Source organism: Symphodus melops (assembly GCF_947650265.1).
Source record: "Symphodus melops genome assembly, chromosome: 15".
Taxonomy (NCBI): Eukaryota; Metazoa; Chordata; class Actinopteri; order Labriformes; family Labridae; genus Symphodus; species Symphodus melops.
Genome location: NC_136705.1, coordinates 4,345,127 through 4,367,232, shown reverse-complemented (window position 1 = coordinate 4,367,232; position 22,106 = coordinate 4,345,127). Strand labels below are relative to the sequence as shown.

The 22,106-nt window shown below is 39.7% G+C and overlaps 1 protein-coding gene across 1 annotated transcript; it reads right to left on the bottom strand.

The window, feature by feature from the left end:
* Nucleotides 1-520: 520 nt before the first annotated feature.
* On the bottom strand, nucleotides 521-16,515 carry LOC306835952 (cadherin-1). Its single transcript, XM_079362772.1, has 20 exons — nucleotides 16,358-16,515; nucleotides 15,864-15,978; nucleotides 14,523-14,611; nucleotides 13,655-13,927; nucleotides 12,816-12,956; nucleotides 11,767-11,922; nucleotides 11,137-11,281; nucleotides 10,476-10,648; nucleotides 9,430-9,558; nucleotides 8,982-9,122; nucleotides 7,933-8,088; nucleotides 7,303-7,447; nucleotides 6,642-6,814; nucleotides 5,596-5,724; nucleotides 5,148-5,288; nucleotides 4,099-4,254; nucleotides 3,469-3,613; nucleotides 2,803-2,975; nucleotides 1,795-1,923; nucleotides 521-1,472 (listed from the first exon to the last, which is right to left on the bottom strand). The coding sequence occupies exons 1-20, from the start codon at nucleotides 16,484-16,486 to the stop codon at nucleotides 1,428-1,430; spliced, it is 2,883 nt and encodes a 960-aa protein (XP_079218898.1). The 5' UTR covers nucleotides 16,487-16,515; the 3' UTR covers nucleotides 521-1,427.
* Nucleotides 16,516-22,106: the final 5,591 nt, after the last annotated feature.

Below are 22,106 nucleotides of genomic sequence, written 5' to 3'. Positions count from 1 at the left end.
ATACAAGAAATAACCCGCCTCTGAGCTCCAGAGAAGATGCAGGACACTGACCATTGTTATCCTTAAAAAAAAGCTCAGCTAAGAGATAAGGTGTGGTAAAGCTCTTTGCTTGTGTGTTATATTAATGTGCTGCCATAAATGTTGTAGTAAGAGATATTGATGAGAGAGTTCAGAGTAATACATTAAAGTTTAAAGTTAACATCAGTTGACTCTGACATGAACAGACAGTCGCAGCAGATGGGTGTGATGTGGAGAGCTGACAAGAGGGTGGAGATCTCCGCTGAAACAAAGCTGAGAGCTGATTAACTGCGAGGGTACCTCAGTCTGAAGAATATTACTAATTCAGACCCAATTCTTATTTTAACTGTAAATAGATAGTTTTCCTTGCTTTGTAAGGTGACCTTGAGAGTTTTAAAAGGTGTCTTTAAATAAATGTATTATTATTATTATAGAATAATAAACTACAAATGTGAAAGTCAAAAGGAACTAACTAAACTGTAGCAACACAAACAAGAAATGATTCTAAATGATTAAGTATGAATTTATTACAGGAATGGTGAACAATAATGCAGAATAATAGGCTATAAAAGGTTATACTGATTATGATGATGATATAACTGTATGGTTTTGATTCTAATGTGATGGTGGCATTATAAAGGTACAAAGTAACAAAAAAAACGACAAATGATTGGTCATGATTTAAAGAAAAACGTGGGTAGAAAAAATTATGTGATGAGAGAATTTTGTAGAAAGTAGCCAATCTACACGGAGTAACTGTGATGACAACGACCCTTCCTCAAGTCTTCTCTCGCGAGGTCAAAGCTGAGACAGGATCTTATGTTTGTGGTGTTCGGTCAAACTTCCCCGAGTGGTCCATTGTTTAAAAAGTCCTCCAGAAATGATGCCGGCCTGAGCAACAGTCTGGTAAAAGTGATGTCACACAGCAGTGCAAAGGTCTCGACCTTGTACAGTCTCAATCAGCTGATGCAGGGTGTCTGTTTCAGTGGCTCTGAGTGGATCAAAAGAATCAAACTCTTGCAAAAATTAACTAACTCGAAATAAAACGTGATGGCCAAACCAAGTTAGATTGAGTCAGAAAAAGATGATTAATGAAAATACTAAACAAAAATGATGTGAAGTTGCGTCGGGCTTAAAAATAAAAAAAACAAAAAGATTGATATCTTGAGAGAAGTGACCAGACCAGCAGATCACTTCCTTGAGAATCAAAAAGCCCCTTACCCTCTATATATGATGACGTGCAATATGATTATACAAGTCTAAATATATGTTTAAATTCTTACTTAACTCGAGTAATATAACTCTCTGGAGTTAAAGATCAGTGGACAACTGAGAGAGGGTTTTGTTTTGAGCCAGTTACCAAATGTCTCCATTACATAACCCAGTCTCTCTCCCTCCTGCTCAGCGCTTTACTCGTCTTGGGGCAGAACAGGGACTTGTGGTTCTGCTGTAGCCTGGGGGGAAACAAATACATATATTTTTGTCAATGAGGGGTCAAGACTTGTGCAACAGTTTCACCAATGATGGTAAACTACATGATAACCACTATCAAACGTCAATCTTATTCTTCTGCTCAACCAACACATACTAAACTGGAAGTAGTAGTAGTAGTAGTAGTAGTAGTAGTAGTAGTAGTATGGACTGGATGAGCATGTCTCATTGGCTGCTGAATCTGAAGTATTCAACCATGATTCATTTATCTTGCCAGTTTGCCCACAGTAGTAAAAGTCTGTCATATATAGATTACATTTCCAATCACAGGAAGGTTGCACTTACCGTGGACTGTGAGAAGACTGGAGCATTGTCGTTGCTATCTGAGACAGTAAGGATAACTTTTGCTTCAGCAGTCAAGCCTTCTCCCATCAAGTCGGCAACTTGTACTGTTAGAGTGTAATTTGGGAATTTCTGTAAGGAGAGACACACAATGACATTAAAACAACCAACTGAAGGGCCTCAACATTGCACAGACTTAGTTGTATCAGATTCTCTCTAAACGAGAGTTACATTTCAACATGTTTGTGAGAAATTATATCACAGTGCAGACAGCCATGTTCTCACAATTAGGATCAGAAGGGCATCCTGTTAGGTGACGACACTTTTTCAAGTCCTGTTGCTAAGTTATGGCCTTTGACTAAGTTTAAAGTTTGGGTCTTTTGAGACTGTATAAAAAAAAAAGTAGTACGGTTGTTACTCTGTAAATGTATTATTCTCACTACTTCTCATGTGGGAAAATAATAAATCAAGGTGACATTTCAAGAGTATGAAAGCTGCTGGTTCTGCCTCCAGCAGAGGGCAGATGTGTCCTTTCTTCCAGCTCCATTGCAAACCGTTGATTTAGAATTAGACTTGATAAAAAATTCATAACAGAAACCAGCCAGTTGTGCTTGAAGGGAATCATTTGGCACCAACCATAATATCTGCCAAGTGACAGCAGAGGCATTTTTGGAATTGACACATCAGAAGGATAAACTTACACAGCAGGGGAGCTGGTGGGCTAGAGGTTAGTTAGCGTGCCAAAGGTACAGAGTTTTTTATACTGATGATATTGGTTGCACATTTACATTTAACAAAGTCCACTTTTTCAATAAAAATGATAGATGTTAAAATGTAATCCTATTCCGATACACAGTGTTATGGTGTTTCATGAGGTCAACCTCAATCACCTTTCAGTCAGTCTTGACATGTATGCATGTTAAATGGAACAAAATAAAAAAACAAAGGCAAAATGAATTACAGTTTGGTGTGGAAGCAATGTGTGATGTGAATTCGTGCAAAAAGCCTCACCTCTCTATCTAAACCAATTTTGTTGAGTCTGATCCATCCAGTCTTTTGGTTGATGGTAAACATGGCATCACTGGGCATCTCTGGATCCTGCTCCAGAATACGGTAGCCGAGATCTGAATTGTCGGTCAATGGCTGATCCTTATCTGTTGCCCCCACTTGAATGATTTCAAAATCTGGGATGAGAGAAATAAGGAGCGAAGATTGAGTGCAAAACATAAAGACTGAATACAAATCTCATTCAGAGCACCAGTTTAAAGAGCGGACTCATCATAGAAATGCAGTAAAAGGCCAAACTCCTCTCTCAATAAAGCAGAGTGTTGACTATGATGTGCATTTAGTGTAAGTTATACGATCCTGCTGACAAGTCCTCTTTAGATGTTTTATACTCACTGAAACACAAGAGGACAATGAGCACTTACAAAGGGCTACCTGTTCTAAAGTATTAAGTATTCTAAAATATGATAGCACAGTTAACATTTGGCTCAAAAAACAACCTAAGTTTAGAAACCCTGATAACAGGATGATTAGAAAGGAGCATCAAAATGAGAAAAAACACACGCCAACATCACAAATTCTGAACTGACTCATACCCGCTGTGAATGTTTAAATGTACGTTTTACGCTTACAGACATTTTCTCAAGTTTAAATTAAATCCAATGAAAGTACCGATTGGGGAGGCTTCAGGAACTTCTCCAATGAAGGTGGTTTTGTTAAAAACTGGTCTGTTGTCGTTCTGGTCAATGACATTTATGACAATTTCCATAGGCTCCTCTGCTTGTAATGAACCCTCAGCCACAGCATGCGCTTGAAACTGCACACAGACAAACATATTGGTATTATAATTTTGTAAATGCAAATATAATCCATACACATTTCCTGTTACATCACTAGAGCAGGTTGACTTGGCATTAACACTCTGGCCATCAGTTGACTGATCTACAGGTGGCAGTAATGCACCAAGACGGGCATTGGTGTAGCAGACATCTCTTTAGGTAATTAAAATGTATAATTTCTGTTCTATTGACATTCAAATTCAATATTTTTTCCTCATGAGAACACAACATTAAATTTGTGAGAAAGCAACACAAATGTAAGATCTACTGCAGACGTGTCTAGAATAGTTTTGCAACACATTGGTTACTCTGAACATTGACATTTGTGCGAGCCTAAAATGTTGGTTGAACTCTGAAAGAGAAAGAGTACAAAAAGTGTTCAGATGTTTTCCATGACTGGCAGACTCATCCTGAACAGTGGAGAAATAATTTCTTTAAAACTAGAGGCAGAAACGTTGCTTACCTCATACTTGTCTTTAAACTCTCTGTCCAGAGGTTTTGTCACGTACAGATTACCATTGTTACGGTCTAAGTAGAAAACCCCAACAGGGTCTTGATCAGCTCCTGGACCAGTGATGCTGTAAAAGATCTTCTCTGCTTTATCCTCATTGGAACGGATCTGAGAAAAAAAACACAGCAGTCGTAAGTTACCCCCTTTTATACAGATAGTCCACAAACGCACCCTAAGGAGGCTCCTCCATTACACCGCCTTTGTCTTTTTTCGCTGGACCATACAACGCTTTCATTGCCCTCCAGTGCTGACCCAGTCACGGATTTTGAACAGTGTATTCAGGAGTGTGTGTCCCATTCACAACACACGGGACTATTATGTACTGTTAGCATTAGCATTAAAACTCCATCCCTCGTATACAGAACAAATGTCTTGAACAGGCTTTAAATGACAGAAGACCAAATGTATGAATGTCTACAAGATTTCAGCTTTCTGTAATAGCCGTTTATCGTTAGAGAAAATAAGTAATAACCCAAGGAACCAGAGTAAAACATGTTACTCTTACTGTAGTATATGGAAACCCTCCTATCCCTGATGATAGACTGTACCTCTGTGTAGATTATTTACACTGACAATGTACTGTTCATTTCACCCTTGAAGTGAGAAACCATTGTTTTGTTGTTTTTCTTACTGGAACCTCTTTGTCTTTGGTTTTTCATGTTGTACTCTCATGCATCTATCAGTATTGTGCCTTTCTATTCTCATACAGTTTTCTGTTTGTTGCGTTGTTTACATTTGAAAAGGCTAAAGAAAATATTACAAAAAGATGACTAGAACAGCACTTACAATAATGTAAGTGTGTTGGACCGACAGAGAAACAGACAATGATTGTGTCCGGATGACAATAATCCTAATTTTGATATCATTTGATTTCTCAGAAGAAGAAATGTTACCATACCATTTGTTCCTTTTTCGATACGTCAATTTAAACACTACGACACATTTTTAAAATACCATTCAGTTACAAATTCTCCATCACAAGATGCTTTAGGTGCTCTTACTTGAGACACTTTGAGGGGATAGTCTCCCCTTTTATTCTCTACAACATTGATTGGAGGAATAACCCAGTCTCTCTTCCTCCTGCTCAGCCCTTTACTGGACTTGGGGAAAAGTAGGACAGGGACTTGTGGTTCCGCTGTAGCCTGGGGGGAAACACATAAACATATTGATCGATAAGGGGTCAAGACTGCAACAGTTTCACTTATGGTGGTAAACTACATGATAACCACTATCAATCTTCAATGTTATTCTGCTGCTCAACCAACACATACTAAACTGTAAGTAGTGTTAACATTCAGAAAAGCCAAGTATGGACTGAATGAGCATGTCTCATTGGCTGCTGAATCTGAAGTATTCAACCATGATTCATTTATCTTGCCAGTTTCCCCACAGTAGTAAAAGTCTGTCATATATAGATTACATTTCCAATCACAGGAAGGTTGCACTTACCGTGGACTGTGAGAAGACTGGAGCATTGTCGTTGCTATCTGAGACAGTAAGGATAACTTTTGCTTCAGCAGCCAAGCCTTCTCCCATCATGTCGGCAACTTGAACCGTCAGAGTGTAATTTGGGTATCTCTGTAAGGAGAGACACACAATGACATTAAAACAACCAACTGATGGGCCTCAACATTTCAAAGATTTAGTTGTAGCAGATTCTCTCTAAATGAGAGTTACATTTCAACATGTTTGTGAGAAATTATATCACAGTGCAGACAGCCATGTTCTCACAATTAGGATCAGAAGGGCATCCTGTTAGGTGACGACACTTTTTCAAGTCCTGTTGCTAAGTTATGGCCTTTGACTAAGTTTAAAGTTTGGGTCTTTTGAGACTGTATAAAAAAAGTAGTACAGTCGTTACTCATCCTGTAAATGTATTATTCTCACTACTTCTCATGTGGGAAAGTAATAATTAATCAAGGTGACGTTTCAAGAGTATGAAAGCTGCTGGTTCTGCCTCCAGCAGAGGGCAGATGTGTCCTTTCTTCCAGCTCCATTGCAAACCGTTAATTTAACATTTGACTTGATAAAAAATCCGTAACAGGAACCAGCCAGTTGTGCTTGAAGGGAATCATTTGGCACCAACCATAATATCTGCCAAGTGACAGCAGAGGCATTTTTGGAATTGACACATCAGAAGGATAAACTTACACAGCAGGGGAGCTGGTGGGCTAGAGGTTAGTTAGCATGCCAAAGGTACAGAGTTTTTTATACTGATGATATTGGTTGCACATTTACATTTAACAAAGTCCACTTTTTCAATAAAAATGATAGTTGTTAAAATGTAATCCTATTCCGATACACAGTGTTATGGTGTTTCATGAGGTCGACCTCAATCACCTTTCAGTCAGTCTTGGAGCTGTTTGGTCTACAACAGAGCTCATATGAAAGCATGTATGCATGTTAAATGGAACAAAATCAAAAAACAAAGGCAAAATAAATGACAGTTTGGTGTGGAAGCAATGTGTGATGTGAATTTGTGCAAAAAGCCTCACCTCTCTATCTAAACCAGTTTTGTTGACTCTGATCCATCCAGTCTTTGGGTTGATGGTAAACATGGCATCACTGGGCATCTCTGGATCCTGCTCCAGAATACGGTAGCCGAGATCTGAATTGTCGGTCAATGGCTGATCCCTATCTGTTGCCCCCACTTGAATGATTTCAAAATCTGGGAAGAGAGAAATAAGGAGCGAAGATTGAGTGCAAAACATAAAGACTGAATACAAATCTCATTCAGATCACCAGTTTAAAGAGCGGACTCATCATAGAAATGCAGTAAAAGGCCAAACTCCTCTCTCAATAAAGCAGAGTGTTGACTATGATGTGCATTTAGTGTAAGTTATACGATCCTGCTGACAAGTCCTCTTTAGATGTTTTATACTCACTGAAACACAAGAGGACAATGAGCACTTACAAAGGGCTACCTGTTCTAAAGTATTTATTCTAAAATATGATAGCAGAGTTAACATTTGGCTCAAATAACAACCTAACTTTAGAAACCCTGATAACAGGATGATTAGAAAGGAGCATCAAAATGAGAAAAAACACGCCAACATCACAAATTCTGAACTGACTCATACCCGCTGTGAATGTTTAAATGTACGTTTTACGCTTACAGACATTTTCTCAAGTTTAAATTAAATCCAATGAAAGTACCGATTGGGGAGGCTTCAGGAACTTCTCCAATGAAGGTGGTTTTGTTAAAAACTGGTCTGTTGTCGTTCTGGTCAATGACATTTACGACAATTTCCATAGGCTCCACTGCTTGTAATGAACCCTCAGCCACAGCATGCGCTTGAAACTGCACACAGACAAACATATTGGTATTATAATTTTGTAAATGCAAATATAATCCATACACATTTCCTGTTACATCACTAGAGCAGGTTGACTTGGCATTAACACTCTGGCCATCAGTTGACTGATCTACAGGTGGCAGTAATGCACCAAGACGGGCATTGGTGTAGCAGACATCTCTTTAGGTAATTAAAATGTATAATTTCTGTTCTATTGACATTCAAATTCAATATTTTTTCCTCATGAGAAGACAACATTAAATTTGTGAGAAAGCAACACAAATGTAAGATCTACTGCAGACGTGTCTAGAATAGTTTTGCAACACATTGGTTACTCTGAACATTGACATTTGTGCGAGCCTAAAATGTTGGTTGAACTCTGAAAGAGAAAGAGTACAAAAAGTGTTCAGATGTTTTCCATGACTGGCAGACTCATCCTGAACAGTGGAGAAATAATTTCTTTAAAACTAGAGGCAGAAACGTTGCTTACCTCATACTTGTCTTTAAACTCTCTGTCCAGAGGTTTTGTCACGTACAGATTACCATTGTTACGGTCTAAGTAGAAAACCCCAACAGGGTCTTGATCAGCTCCTGGACCAGTGATGCTGTAAAAGATCTTCTCTGCTTTATCCTCATTGGAACGGATCTGAGAAAAAAAACACAGCAGTCGTAAGTTACCCCCTTTTATACAGATAGTCCACAAACGCACCCTAAGGAGGCTCCTCCATTACACCGCCTTTGTCTTTTTTCACTGGACCATACAACGCTTTCATTGCCCTCCAGTGCTGACCCAGTCACGGATTTTGAACAGTGTATTCAGGAGTGTGTGTCCCATTCACAACACACGGGACTATTATGTACTGTTAGCATTAGCATTAAAACTCCATCCCTCGTATACAGAACAAATGTCTTGAACAGGCTTTAAATGACAGAAGACCAAATGTATGAATGTCTACAAGATTTCAGCTTTCTGTAATAGCCGTTTATCGTTAGAGAAAATAAGTAATAACCCAAGGAACCAGAGTAAAACATGTTACTCTTACTGTAGTATATGGAAACCCTCCTATCCCTGATGATAGACTGTACCTCTGTGTAGATTATTTACACTGACAATGTACTGTTCATTTCACCCTTGAAGTGAGAAACCATTGTTTTGTTGTTTTTCTTACTGGAACCTCTTTGTCTTTGGTTTTTCATGTTGTACTCTCATGCATCTATCAGTATTGTGCCTTTCTATTCTCATACAGTTTTCTGTTTGTTGCGTTGTTTACATTTGAAAAGGCTAAAGAAAATATTACAAAAAGATGACTAGAACAGCACTTACAATAATGTAAGTGTGTTGGACCGACAGAGAAACAGACAATGATTGTGTCCGGATGACAATAATCCTAATTTTGATATCATTTGATTTCTCAGAAGAAGAAATGTTACCGTACCATTTGTTCCTTTTTCGATACGTCAATTTAAACACTACGACACATTTTTAAAATACTGTTCAGTTACAAATTCTCCATCACAAGATGCTTTAGGTGCTCTTACTTGAGACACTTTGAGGGGATAGTCTCCCCTTTTATTCTCTACAACATTGATTGGAGGAATAACCCAGTCTCTCTTCCTCCTGCTCAGCCCTTTACTGGACTTGGGGAAAAGTAGGACAGGGACTTGTGGTTCCGCTGTAGCCTGGGGGGAAACACATAAACATATTGATCGATAAGGGGTCAAGACTGCAACAGTTTCACTTATGGTGGTAAACTACATGATAACCACTATCAATCTTCAATGTTATTCTGCTGCTCAACCAACACATACTAAACTGTAAGTAGTGTTAACATTCAGAAAAGCCAAGTATGGACTGAATGAGCATGTCTCATTGGCTGCTGAATCTGAAGTATTCAACCATGATTCATTTATCTTGCCAGTTTCCCCACAGTAGTAAAAGTCTGTCATATATAGATTACATTTCCAATCACAGGAAGGTTGCACTTACCGTGGACTGTGAGAAGACTGGAGCATTGTCGTTGCTATCTGAGACAGTAAGGATAACTTTTGCTTCAGCAGCCAAGCCTTCTCCCATCATGTCGGCAACTTGAACCGTCAGAGTGTAATTTGGGTATCTCTGTAAGGAGAGACACACAATGACATTAAAACAACCAACTGATGGGCCTCAACATTTCAAAGATTTAGTTGTAGCAGATTCTCTCTAAATGAGAGTTACATTTCAACATGTTTGTGAGAAATTATATCACAGTGCAGACAGCCATGTTCTCACAATTAGGATCAGAAGGGCATCCTGTTAGGTGACGACACTTTTTCAAGTCCTGTTGCTAAGTTATGGCCTTTGACTAAGTTTAAAGTTTGGGTCTTTTGAGACTGTATAAAAAAAGTAGTACAGTCGTTACTCATCCTGTAAATGTATTATTCTCACTACTTCTCATGTGGGAAAGTAATAATTAATCAAGGTGACGTTTCAAGAGTATGAAAGCTGCTGGTTCTGCCTCCAGCAGAGGGCAGATGTGTCCTTTCTTCCAGCTCCATTGCAAACCGTTAATTTAACATTTGACTTGATAAAAAATCCGTAACAGGAACCAGCCAGTTGTGCTTGAAGGGAATCATTTGGCACCAACCATAATATCTGCCAAGTGACAGCAGAGGCATTTTTGGAATTGACACATCAGAAGGATAAACTTACACAGCAGGGGAGCTGGTGGGCTAGAGGTTAGTTAGCATGCCAAAGGTACAGAGTTTTTTATACTGATGATATTGGTTGCACATTTACATTTAACAAAGTCCACTTTTTCAATAAAAATGATAGTTGTTAAAATGTAATCCTATTCCGATACACAGTGTTATGGTGTTTCATGAGGTCGACCTCAATCACCTTTCAGTCAGTCTTGGAGCTGTTTGGTCTACAACAGAGCTCATATGAAAGCATGTATGCATGTTAAATGGAACAAAATCAAAAAACAAAGGCAAAATAAATGACAGTTTGGTGTGGAAGCAATGTGTGATGTGAATTTGTGCAAAAAGCCTCACCTCTCTATCTAAACCAGTTTTGTTGACTCTGATCCATCCAGTCTTTGGGTTGATGGTAAACATGGCATCACTGGGCATCTCTGGATCCTGCTCCAGAATACGGTAGCCGAGATCTGAATTGTCGGTCAATGGCTGATCCCTATCTGTTGCCCCCACTTGAATGATTTCAAAATCTGGGAAGAGAGAAATAAGGAGCGAAGATTGAGTGCAAAACATAAAGACTGAATACAAATCTCATTCAGATCACCAGTTTAAAGAGCGGACTCATCATAGAAATGCAGTAAAAGGCCAAACTCCTCTCTCAATAAAGCAGAGTGTTGACTATGATGTGCATTTAGTGTAAGTTATACGATCCTGCTGACAAGTCCTCTTTAGATGTTTTATACTCACTGAAACACAAGAGGACAATGAGCACTTACAAAGGGCTACCTGTTCTAAAGTATTTATTCTAAAATATGATAGCAGAGTTAACATTTGGCTCAAATAACAACCTAACTTTAGAAACCCTGATAACAGGATGATTAGAAAGGAGCATCAAAATGAGAAAAAACACGCCAACATCACAAATTCTGAACTGACTCATACCCGCTGTGAATGTTTAAATGTACGTTTTACGCTTACAGACATTTTCTCAAGTTTAAATTAAATCCAATGAAAGTACCGATTGGGGAGGCTTCAGGAACTTCTCCAATGAAGGTGGTTTTGTTAAAAACTGGTCTGTTGTCGTTCTGGTCAATGACATTTACGACAATTTCCATAGGCTCCACTGCTTGTAATGAACCCTCAGCCACAGCATGCGCTTGAAACTGCACACAGACAAACATATTGGTATTATAATTTTGTAAATGCAAATATAATCCATACACATTTCCTGTTACATCACTAGAGCAGGTTGACTTGGCATTAACACTCTGGCCATCAGTTGACTGATCTACAGGTGGCAGTAATGCACCAAGACGGGCATTGGTGTAGCAGACATCTCTTTAGGTAATTAAAATGTATAATTTCTGTTCTATTGACATTCAAATTCAATATTTTTTCCTCATGAGAAGACAACATTAAATTTGTGAGAAAGCAACACAAATGTAAGATCTACTGCAGACGTGTCTAGAATAGTTTTGCAACACATTGGTTACTCTGAACATTGACATTTGTGCGAGCCTAAAATGTTGGTTGAACTCTGAAAGAGAAAGAGTACAAAAAGTGTTCAGATGTTTTCCATGACTGGCAGACTCATCCTGAACAGTGGAGAAATAATTTCTTTAAAACTAGAGGCAGAAACGTTGCTTACCTCATACTTGTCTTTAAACTCTCTGTCCAGAGGTTTTGTCACGTACAGATTACCATTGTTACGGTCTAAGTAGAAAACCCCAACAGGGTCTTGATCAGCTCCTGGACCAGTGATGCTGTAAAAGATCTTCTCTGCTTTATCCTCATTGGAACGGATCTGAGAAAAAAAACACAGCAGTCGTAAGTTACCCCCTTTTATACAGATAGTCCACAAACGCACCCTAAGGAGGCTCCTCCATTACACCGCCTTTGTCTTTTTTCACTGGACCATACAACACTTTCATTGCCCTCCAGTGCTGACCCAGTCACGGATTTTGAACAGTGTATTCAGGAGTGTGTGTCCCATTCACAACACACGGGACTATTATGTACTGTTAGCATTAGCATTAAAACTCCATCCCTCGTATACAGAACAAATGTCTTGAACAGGCTTTAAATGACAGAAGACCAAATGTATGAATGTCTACAAGATTTCAGCTTTCTGTAATAGCCGTTTATCGTTAGAGAAAATAAGTAATAACCCAAGGAACCAGAGTAAAACATGTTACTCTTACTGTAGTATATGGAAACCCTCCTATCCCTGATGATAGACTGTACCTCTGTGTAGATTATTTACACTGACAATGTACTGTTCATTTCACCCTTGAAGTGAGAAACCATTGTTTTGTTGTTTTTCTTACTGGAACCTCTTTGTCTTTGGTTTTTCATGTTGTACTCTCATGCATCTATCAGTATTGTGCCTTTCTATTCTCATACAGTTTTCTGTTTGTTGCGTTGTTTACATTTGAAAAGGCTAAAGAAAATATTACAAAAAGATGACTAGAACAGCACTTACAATAATGTAAGTGTGTTGGACCGACAGAGAAACAGACAATGATTGTGTCCGGATGACAATAATCCTAATTTTGATATCATTTGATTTCTCAGAAGAAGAAATGTTACCGTACCATTTGTTCCTTTTTCGATACGTCAATTTAAACACTACGACACATTTTTAAAATACTGTTCAGTTACAAATTCTCCATCACAAGATGCTTTAGGTGCTCTTACTTGAGACACTTTGAGGGGATAGTCTCCCCTTTGATTCTCTACAACATTGAGTGGAGGAATAACCCAGTCTCTCTTCCTCCTGCTCAGCCCTTTACTGGACTTGGGGAATAGTAGGACAGGGACTTGTGGTTCCGCTGTAGCCTGGGGGGAAACACATAAACATATTGATCAATAAGGGGTCAAGACTGCAACAGTTTCACTTATGGTGGTAAACTACATGATAACCACTATCAATCTTCAATGTTATTCTGCTGCTCAACCAACACATACTAAACTGTAAGTAGTGTTAACATTCAGAAAAGCCAAGTATGGACTGGATGAGCATGTCTCATTGGCTGCTGAATCTGAAGTATTCAACCATGATTCATTTATCTTGCCAGTTTGCCCACAGTGTGCTAAAAAATACAGTTTCCATTACAGTCCTGTTGTTTTTTAGCAGTCAATTTGACGCCAACGGTCTGGAGTGAACATTAACATTCAAGTCCCACCTAACAAATAATATTTGAAATGATACACACAAACATTTTACAGTTATTTGTGCCGCAACAGTAGTTTAAAAATAATATTTCTTTAGACAAGAGAAATGTTCATTATCTAAATGAAGATAAATTCTTTGAGATTATGTGGAGAAACAAATGCAATGCTTTTAACAAGTTCATGATCCTTTCAGCCATGACCTCTGCAGTGAGAGCTCTTTCACTGTCGCACTGACACATCTGCCTGCTGTAGGAACTAGTCATAATTTCATTAACACTAAACCAACAGTGTATATTTTCCATTAATTAAGTTCAATGAGACAGCAAGACGCCTTTATTAAATGAAACAGCCGTCAATCCTACCTCTGTGTTATTTGTAGGGGCCTCTTCAAGGAGTTGCTGCTGTTCATTTTGATGGTTTTTGTCCCCATGGTGTTGCTCAACATTGTGTTGGTTCTCATGCCGATGCCCAGGTTGATGCTTGTGATGTTGTCCATGTTGACTCCCATTTTGATGCTCATGGTGATGCCCACTGTGCACCACCCTGACAGTAACAGTCATTTTGTGACCATGCATGTCTGTGAGCTTTATTAGGATGTCTAGGTGCCCTTCATGAAGGACGACTGGTCTTTTCAACTGGAGAAAAAAAAATCCACTTCTGAGAAAAAGTAGATGCTGGTAAAGTTTTAGATGTAATAAAGTCCTCCACAGCTGTTCAACTTAAAGTCTGCAACATGTGAAACAGGCTCAGTTGAATATGTGGTGTATTTCAAGATTCAAGATTTCAAGATGTTACTAAATAAGACTGGAGAAAACTGACCAAAAAAATATATTCCTTTAATTTTTAAACTCATTTAGGCGAGTGAGGCTAAGACCCTGTTTGTTAGTGTGGTTTGACTTTGCAGCTACCATGAAAAAGCCTGCTTGTTACAACCAACTGCCTCTGCTGTACAGCTGATGCTCACCATATTACTGGATTCATTTTTCAGAGTACTGATGTGAATCTTGACACCTCTGAATTGATTTTAACTGCCTCACAATTAATCTTTACATCCCTAGCAGCTACTGTATAATCAGTATATTGTATGTATCTTTTGTTGATCAAAATATGCATGCCAATCCAGTCACTTTCCCCAGTTAGCAACTGAAGGATTGTAATACAGACATGCTTTAGAAACGAAAACTTTAGAAACGACATGCTTTTAGAAAAAAAAGTGTTAATTCAACTGACCATCAATGTGCCATCTCGTTGAATTGTGAACCGGTTGTCCACACTGTAGAACAGGAACCTTGAGATGTCTGTGCAGTCAGTGAAGCCCACTGTGACGGGACAGAAGAAAGTTTTACAGTATTACAAATACAGTACAGCAGATAAAAAGAAAACAAGAAATACCTGGCAATTAAAGGAAACACAGCAAACCTACATTTTCTTTATGGCATACTCTTAACACTCAAAGTTCAGGTTCTTGTCCAACTGCTTGTACTATTAGTATTGGAAAAATTATATCATACATTTGGTGGTCCCTATTTTTTGGGGGGGAGGTCAATCAAAAAAATAAGGATTTGATCCTTGATCAAACTCTGTGATCTGAGCCGGATTGTGGGATTAGTGGTCTCCGAAACACCAGTACTAATATGGCATAGATTGTTCTGGGAAAAAAAGAATTGTGTTCCTTCTCTGGTCAGACATTTTCAATTATGATTATTTTAGGTGCCACAAAGATACCTTAAAATTATCCAACTTCCTAGTCCTGCATTGTAAGTTAATTTTGTAGGTGTCAGCCTTTAGGATGCAGGTGTGCAGCCACAGGCCATAAACATAGTGAAGGATTTGAAAACACTGCAGGTTTAGTTGGACTGAGGAGGAGGGGCCAACTTTGAATGTTTACAAATGCAACCGATGAACCTTAGTTGTACTGCGTTCAAGGACTGCGAGTTCACTCTTGCTTCAAAATAGCAAGAAAGCTGCACTCAACAAATTATTGGAAAGAAAAACAGAGCAAACAAGAGGCCAGTGTAAAAACAGTTCAACTCTGTGTGCATCAACAATGATAAGTCGTGGAAAACACTCAAACACCTGGACCATAAAATAGAAAGAGTCCAGACAGAGTTTGTGCTGCTGCAGTTTGCAAAGAAAAAAAACTGCACTGAAAAAGTTGCAAAGTGAAGTTGATCTATATAAAAGTCAAAGTTAAATGCAAACAAAAAACAAACACGCTTCTCAGTAAAGTGAAAGACACAATTAGGTGCTCATTTCCTTTGAGAACTTAAATTCATTAAAAAAAAAAAAAAAGCACTGCAAAACAGGCTCAGAACATCGTTTCGCAATGCAGCATTACATGGGAAGCTGTGGGAGCAAGCTGAGACCTGAGGTTGTTTTGGATTCATGTGAAAACAATGTGCACAACTAACTTTTCTTTTGAAGGCCTTCTGAGCCAGAGGAGCACTTTACAAAAGCTGAGACATCTTTGGCTTTAACCTTCTATCTGGTTGCCTCCATAACTTATATGTTTTATTTTTTGCACCATCTTAAAATAATGAAATCATACAGAACCAAAGAAATGAACCTTACCTCTGCCGAGTCTCATGCCTTGTCCCAGATGCTTTCTGTTCACTTTGATAATCATCATATCTGACATGAACCCAGGCACACATGTTGGCTCCTCAGCAGTCTCTTCAGCTGAAGCCTATGGCAGTAAAACAGTCTTTTAATGAATCATACTTTACATGGAATCATCAATAAAACAAATCCATGATACAAGTTCAGGGTATGAATGTTTAATATTCTTGCAGTGTTGAGTCACAGCAGGTTGCAAGGCCAATCAAAGTAGAGGTATTGAAATAAATGAATAAAAAATAAGTTTAACTGGCTTATTGTGACCCCCTCATTACTTTTAAAACACTTTTATATGTAACAACTCTAAACTAACAAATAGTGCTCAATTTGACATCAGTAAGTAATCTTAAAACTTTAGATGTCAGTCATATTTAGGTTACACTTTTGACAATGACAAGAATGGAAGAAAGCTGTTATCCATGTTGGGTTCAGGCAACAGGACATCTCACCTGTGAAACGACGATTAAAATGGCCAAAACTGCAAACCCAGCGGTCCCCATCAGTCTGTAAATGTTTTTTGAATATTCCTCGGAGTGAAAGCACACAATGAAAGATTTTATAAATATATATTCCGTCATGAAATGTTGTGGCGTCTCCTTTGTCTCGTCTCCTGAAGGTGGTTTGAGGTGAACTCAGCTGGACGAGTTGCTGCAGATACTTTCATTTTATGTCGTAAGCTCACAGGTGGGTTCCAGGTTCCTGATATTGTTACAAAAGATTGAGCACACCTGTGACTTTCCTCTTGTGGCGTATAGATGTATCGATAAAAGATGTATAAGTCTTGTCAATACGGGTTGTGTTCTTATATTTACCAACATAAAGCAGTTTCTCATGCAGCTAAGAGAAACACTTACTAACTTCTGTCTTATCTCCACTTACTGACAATGACCCCCTTCATTTCTTTTCCCTCTTTCTGTCCCTCCCTCTCTGTCTCATACAACACTCTAATAACGTGTTGACTACCAGATCAAATGTTGAAAGCATACAAGGCCCCCCATCCATCCATTTCTACTGCTCATCTGGGGCCAGGTCGTGGGGGCAGCAGTCTTAACAGGGACACCCAGACTTCCCTTGCCTCAGACACTTCTTCCAACTCTTCCGGTGGGACCCCAAGGCGTTCCCAGGCCAGCCAAGAGACATACTCTCTCCAGCATGTCCAAGGTCTACCCCGAGGCTTCCTCCCTAAGGGTCATGTCCGGAACCCATCCCAAGGGAGGTGTCCAGGGGGGCAGATGCCCGAGCCACCTCAGCTGACTCCTCTCAATGTGAAGTATTAACAGCTCAACTCTGAGCTCCTCCTTGGTGGCCGAGCTCCTCACTTTATCTCTAAGGGTGTGCCCAGCCACCCTATGGAGGAAGCTCATTTCGGCCGCTTGTATCTTGTTCTTTCGGTCATGATCCAAAGCTCATGACCATAGGTGAGGGTAGAAACAAAGACTTATCAGTAAATTGAGAGCCTCACCTTTCGGCTTAGCTCCTTCTTCACCATGATGGACCGATATAGCAGCCGCATGACTGCGGGCGCTGCACCAATCCATCTGTCAATCTCACGCTCCATCCTCCCCCCACTTGTGAAAAAGACCCTGAGATACTCAAACTCCTCCAAGGACTTCTTACCAACGTGGAGAGGTCAAGCCACCTTTTTCCAGTTGAGAACCATGGCCTCAGATTTAGAGATGCTGGTCCTCATCCCAGCTGCCTCAGACTCGGCTGGGAATTGCCCCAGTGCGCGCTGGAGGTCCAGGTTTGATGGAGTCAACAGGACCACATCATCCACAAAAATCAGAGACGAGAACCTGTCCCCAAACCGAACCCCCTCCGGCCCCTTGCTGCACCTAGAAATTCTGTAGATAAAAGTTATAAACAGCCCTTAGCAAAGGGCCCTGAACCCCATACTCTTTGAGCACCCCCCACAGGACGCCACGGGGGACACTGTCGATTGTCTTCTCCAAATACATAAAGCACATGTGGACTGGTTGGGCAAACTCCCATGAACCCTCGAGCACCCGATGGAGAGTGTAGAGCAGGCAGTGTTCCGCATTGTTTCTCTTGGAGCCGAGGTTCTACTAATGGCCAGATCTTTCTCTCCAGTACCCTGGAATAGACTTTCCCAGGAAGGCTGAGGATTGTGATTCCTATATGGTGACTTCGGCTTGGGTGATGGACAAGTCTATCACTGAGGACTCAGCCTCTGCTTCTACAGTGGAAGACGTGATGGTGAGATTGAGGAGATCCTTGAAGAACTCCTTCCACCGCCCAACTACATCCCCAGTCGAGGTGAGCAGCTCACCACCTTCACCATAAACAGTGTCGGTAAAGCACTGCTTCCCCCTCCTAAGGCAGCAGACAGTTTGCCAGAATTTCCTCCATGACCCCTCCAAACTCCCCCCAGGCCCGAGTTTTTGCCTCCACAACAGCCCGGACTGTGGCACGCCCACAGAACTCAGAGCAACAGCTTTGACAATGGAAGTGAAGAACATGGTCCACTAGGATCTGTGGGAGGCTCTCCCGGAGGTGGGAGTTGAAGACCTAACAGAAGGTTCTGCTGTCGAGTCTGACCAGCTTTCTCCCCCGCCAGCGCATCTAATTCACCACAAGGTGGCTATCAGTTGACAGTTCAGCCCCTCTCTTCACCTGAGTGTACGAAACACATGGCCAGAGTTCAGGTGGTTTTTAGGTGTTTTTTTTATTTCTGTTTCCTTAGATAGGAGACTAAGTAGGTCCTGTTTGTTTTAAAGAGTTTATTTATTTGGCACAACCACATAGTCCAATTCTCACCCACTCCTTGTGTTTCTCTCAGTTTGTTTTGTTGAAATAAATAGTTTCTTTTGATTTCAACTATTCTTTGGACTTGTAATTTTCTTTGATTGTCACTTACAACTCTGCAGGTTGCAGGGATGTAAAATGGGGGCTCATCCGGGATATTTTAATTCCTGAGCTGCAAGACAATCAAAGTTGATAAGTCATTGTAGTGGTTGTTTTTGATGAAAAAATGCCTCTCAACTTCATTCAAGACTTCATTGATGATCCTTTCATTGACGAGGTTGAATTATGTTGTAAAGTTGACTTGTTGTGTATTGCAGCACACTTTAAAATGTTTGGTTGAGTATGGTTGAAAAAAAGAAAAGAAATTAAAGATACTGTGGAAGAGAAGCTCACTGAGGTAAAGGTTCTCAGTTGCTCTGTTTATTCTGATAGTTATTCTGAAGTGGTTGTTTCCTCTGCATTATGTGCTTCTTCTGTTTTAGGTAACAAGTATGGACAGGCAACTCTTGCAACACCTCTGAGGGCTCAAAGTAAACCTGAGGCTCCTCCTGCAACTTTGCCTCGTTTTAAGCTTTTCTCTTTAGAAACTACTGGATCCAGTATTGATGCCAAATTAAAAGTTTGTTTAGCTGGCGTTCTTATGTCCTCTCTAGACCTCAGCACAGACAGAGCTTCAGATGGAGCGGAGTTGAAGAACAGAATGTCTCAACAGGACAGTGTGCAAGTGATCTCTGCAGGAAGAGGTCACAGAGATAAGGAGAGGGGCTCAGCATATGATGGACTGACTCGTATTGTGAGGTCACCTATAGCCTTGCCTTCTTTGCAGGGTAGCCATAAGGAGCATTGATTTTGGATGATTCAACAAAGTAAGGTATAAAGTTAAGAGCCATTTTAAGTGTTTATTGAGGTTTAAATAAAGGTTTAAATAGAGGTTTAAATAATTATTTATTTATTGACACTAATGCTGCATTCATGTGCTCATTGAATGGTCCAAGTTTCTGAGTTGGGAAGTATTAACAGCTCAACTTTGAGCATTTACATTTACAAAACATATTTTGCCATGTTTCTGAGTAGTTTTTTCTAAAGCACCATGTAACACTGGTAGATAACAAATAAAGTTTATTTTGAGCTGAAAGCTAATTCTGCAAAACATTGTGTTTATTTTTTACTGAATGTCTTTTTACACTGTCCCCGAAGACAGAGTGTAAAACAATCATCCGTGTGCAGTAAATGAGAGAAATACATCTCACATGATTGCATTCTACTTTACAGTCATACAAGAAATAACCTGCCTCTGAGGTCCAGAGAAGATGCAGGACACTGACCATTGTTATCCTTAAAAAAAGCTCAGCTAAGAGATAAGGTGTGGTAAAGCTCTTTGCTTGTGTGTTATATTAATGTGCTACCACAAATGTTGTAGTAAGAGATATTGATGAGAGAGTTCAGAGTAATACATTAAAGTTTAAAGTTAACATCAGTTGACTCTGACATGAAGAGACAGTCGCAGCAGATGGGTGTGATGTGGAGAGCTGACAAGAGGGTGGAGATCTCCACTGAAACAAAGCCTCAGTCTGTCTGGACTTGGCTTGTAGGGTTGTTGTTTCAAGTTTCAGGCCTTGGTGTCTTAGTGGCACCCTCAGTGATAACCTGAAATTCCCCAAGGGCATAGATTAGGTATAAAATAATTAAGAATAAATAAGAAATCCTCAATGGAACTTTTCATGCGATCACAGTTTGCACCGGGCTTTAAAATCACTTTAAAGAAAGAAGAAAAGTCTTTAACATTGCATGATTTAAACATGATGATTTATATTGTTGTGTCCCCAAAACGCAGTACAGTCATAATATCTTAAAAAGATAATAAGTAATGTTTAGTCTAATTACTGAGCAGACCCACAGCTCCCATCAATGGATACAGTCTACAGGTGAATGGCATGGATTTAAAAAAAAATGCAGAGGTGCAGAGGCCTCCTAAAAATCTTATTTGGCAAGCCCAGTGGCCACCCAAAAATCACAAGCTATGATTGCCTAACCTTTGTTCTGAGATGGAATTTATATTGAATTCAAGTATATGGGCTGTGTTTCAACAGGCAGCTGCTTGCTCTAAGACGCTCTGTTTGGTTACTTTAGAAGTGACATTTTATTGAACAATATTACCAATTTAGACACAATTTTTATTTTAACAGTAAATCGAATAATCACATATCGGTTAAAGTCTGAAGAAAGCAACTAAATCTGAAACAATGGAGGAACACTGTTATTCTCATGATGAGAGAAGTATTTAATATAGTCTTATAAACTACTTCATGTGTGTTACAGTCTGCTTCAGGTAGGAATATTTTGGTCAGGACTGAGACGATGTGCTTACAGCAGCATATAGCACTAGCATCTCACAAGAAGACAGAGAAAAATCTTGGAACTCACTGATCCTCACCTCAGATTGACCCTGCTTTCTTTTCATTTCACATGGCCGCTCCTGTAGCACCCCCTTCAGGACAAACCCTGACTCTGTCTTACATGGAGTAAAGTTATACATGTGGAAGAAATGCCGGCAACAAACAGGAGGGAAATAGTGTGCAGTAAGTGAGTGTAGTATCAACATGATCACATTTTCTGTCATTCAGGGAATATGCCAATAAATAAATGTGTTATGAAAAGGAATCATATGTCATCACCTGTTCTCAGCCCAGACAGATACAGGTGACCAACCAAAAGAGAAACCTGAAGGCTTAAATCCTACAGCAATTGCTTTCAAAATATTGAATACACTTTATTAAGGTCATGCTGCACACATGCACAGACAGGACATGGACATGCACTAATGGAGCACACGAAGGAGAGCTCTTGCTGTCCAGTTTACAGTGCCTTGCTCAATGGTACCCCAGAAGCACACAGGAAGAGTCCCAGCACCTCTCCAGCACACCAGACCAATTATAAACGTGTTCCACTTGAACCAGCAAGTCCCAACAGGCTGAGCCACTCCTGAAAATCAAAAGGACCTTATTCTGCGTGACTGCCTTTTCTAAGCTGACAGTACCCCTCTTTAAATGGCATTAGGGGTCAGGGGGTCTGAATAGGGTCAACAGATCTCTGTCCAGTTATACAAAGTAGAGAGGATTTTAAAGTTCACAATACTCTGTCAGGATCTCTGATTGGTAAAACACTAAATGGAGCTCCTCAAGCAGGATGTCCGTATATATTCTCACTCTCATTTACTCAACTTTATTATTCCCTGTTTTCCACTTCCTGCTTTGGTGAGCTGCATATTTGGCACATTTACTATTAAAGTAATAAACAACTAGATTCTGCCATGACCTCTGCCGGCCAATTATTCTGGTGCTGTCATATTATAAAGATATGTTCTCCTGACCGCCAGTTTGTTGAGATCATGAGTCTAATCGCACAGTTAAACTAATTGTTCACGCTTAAATA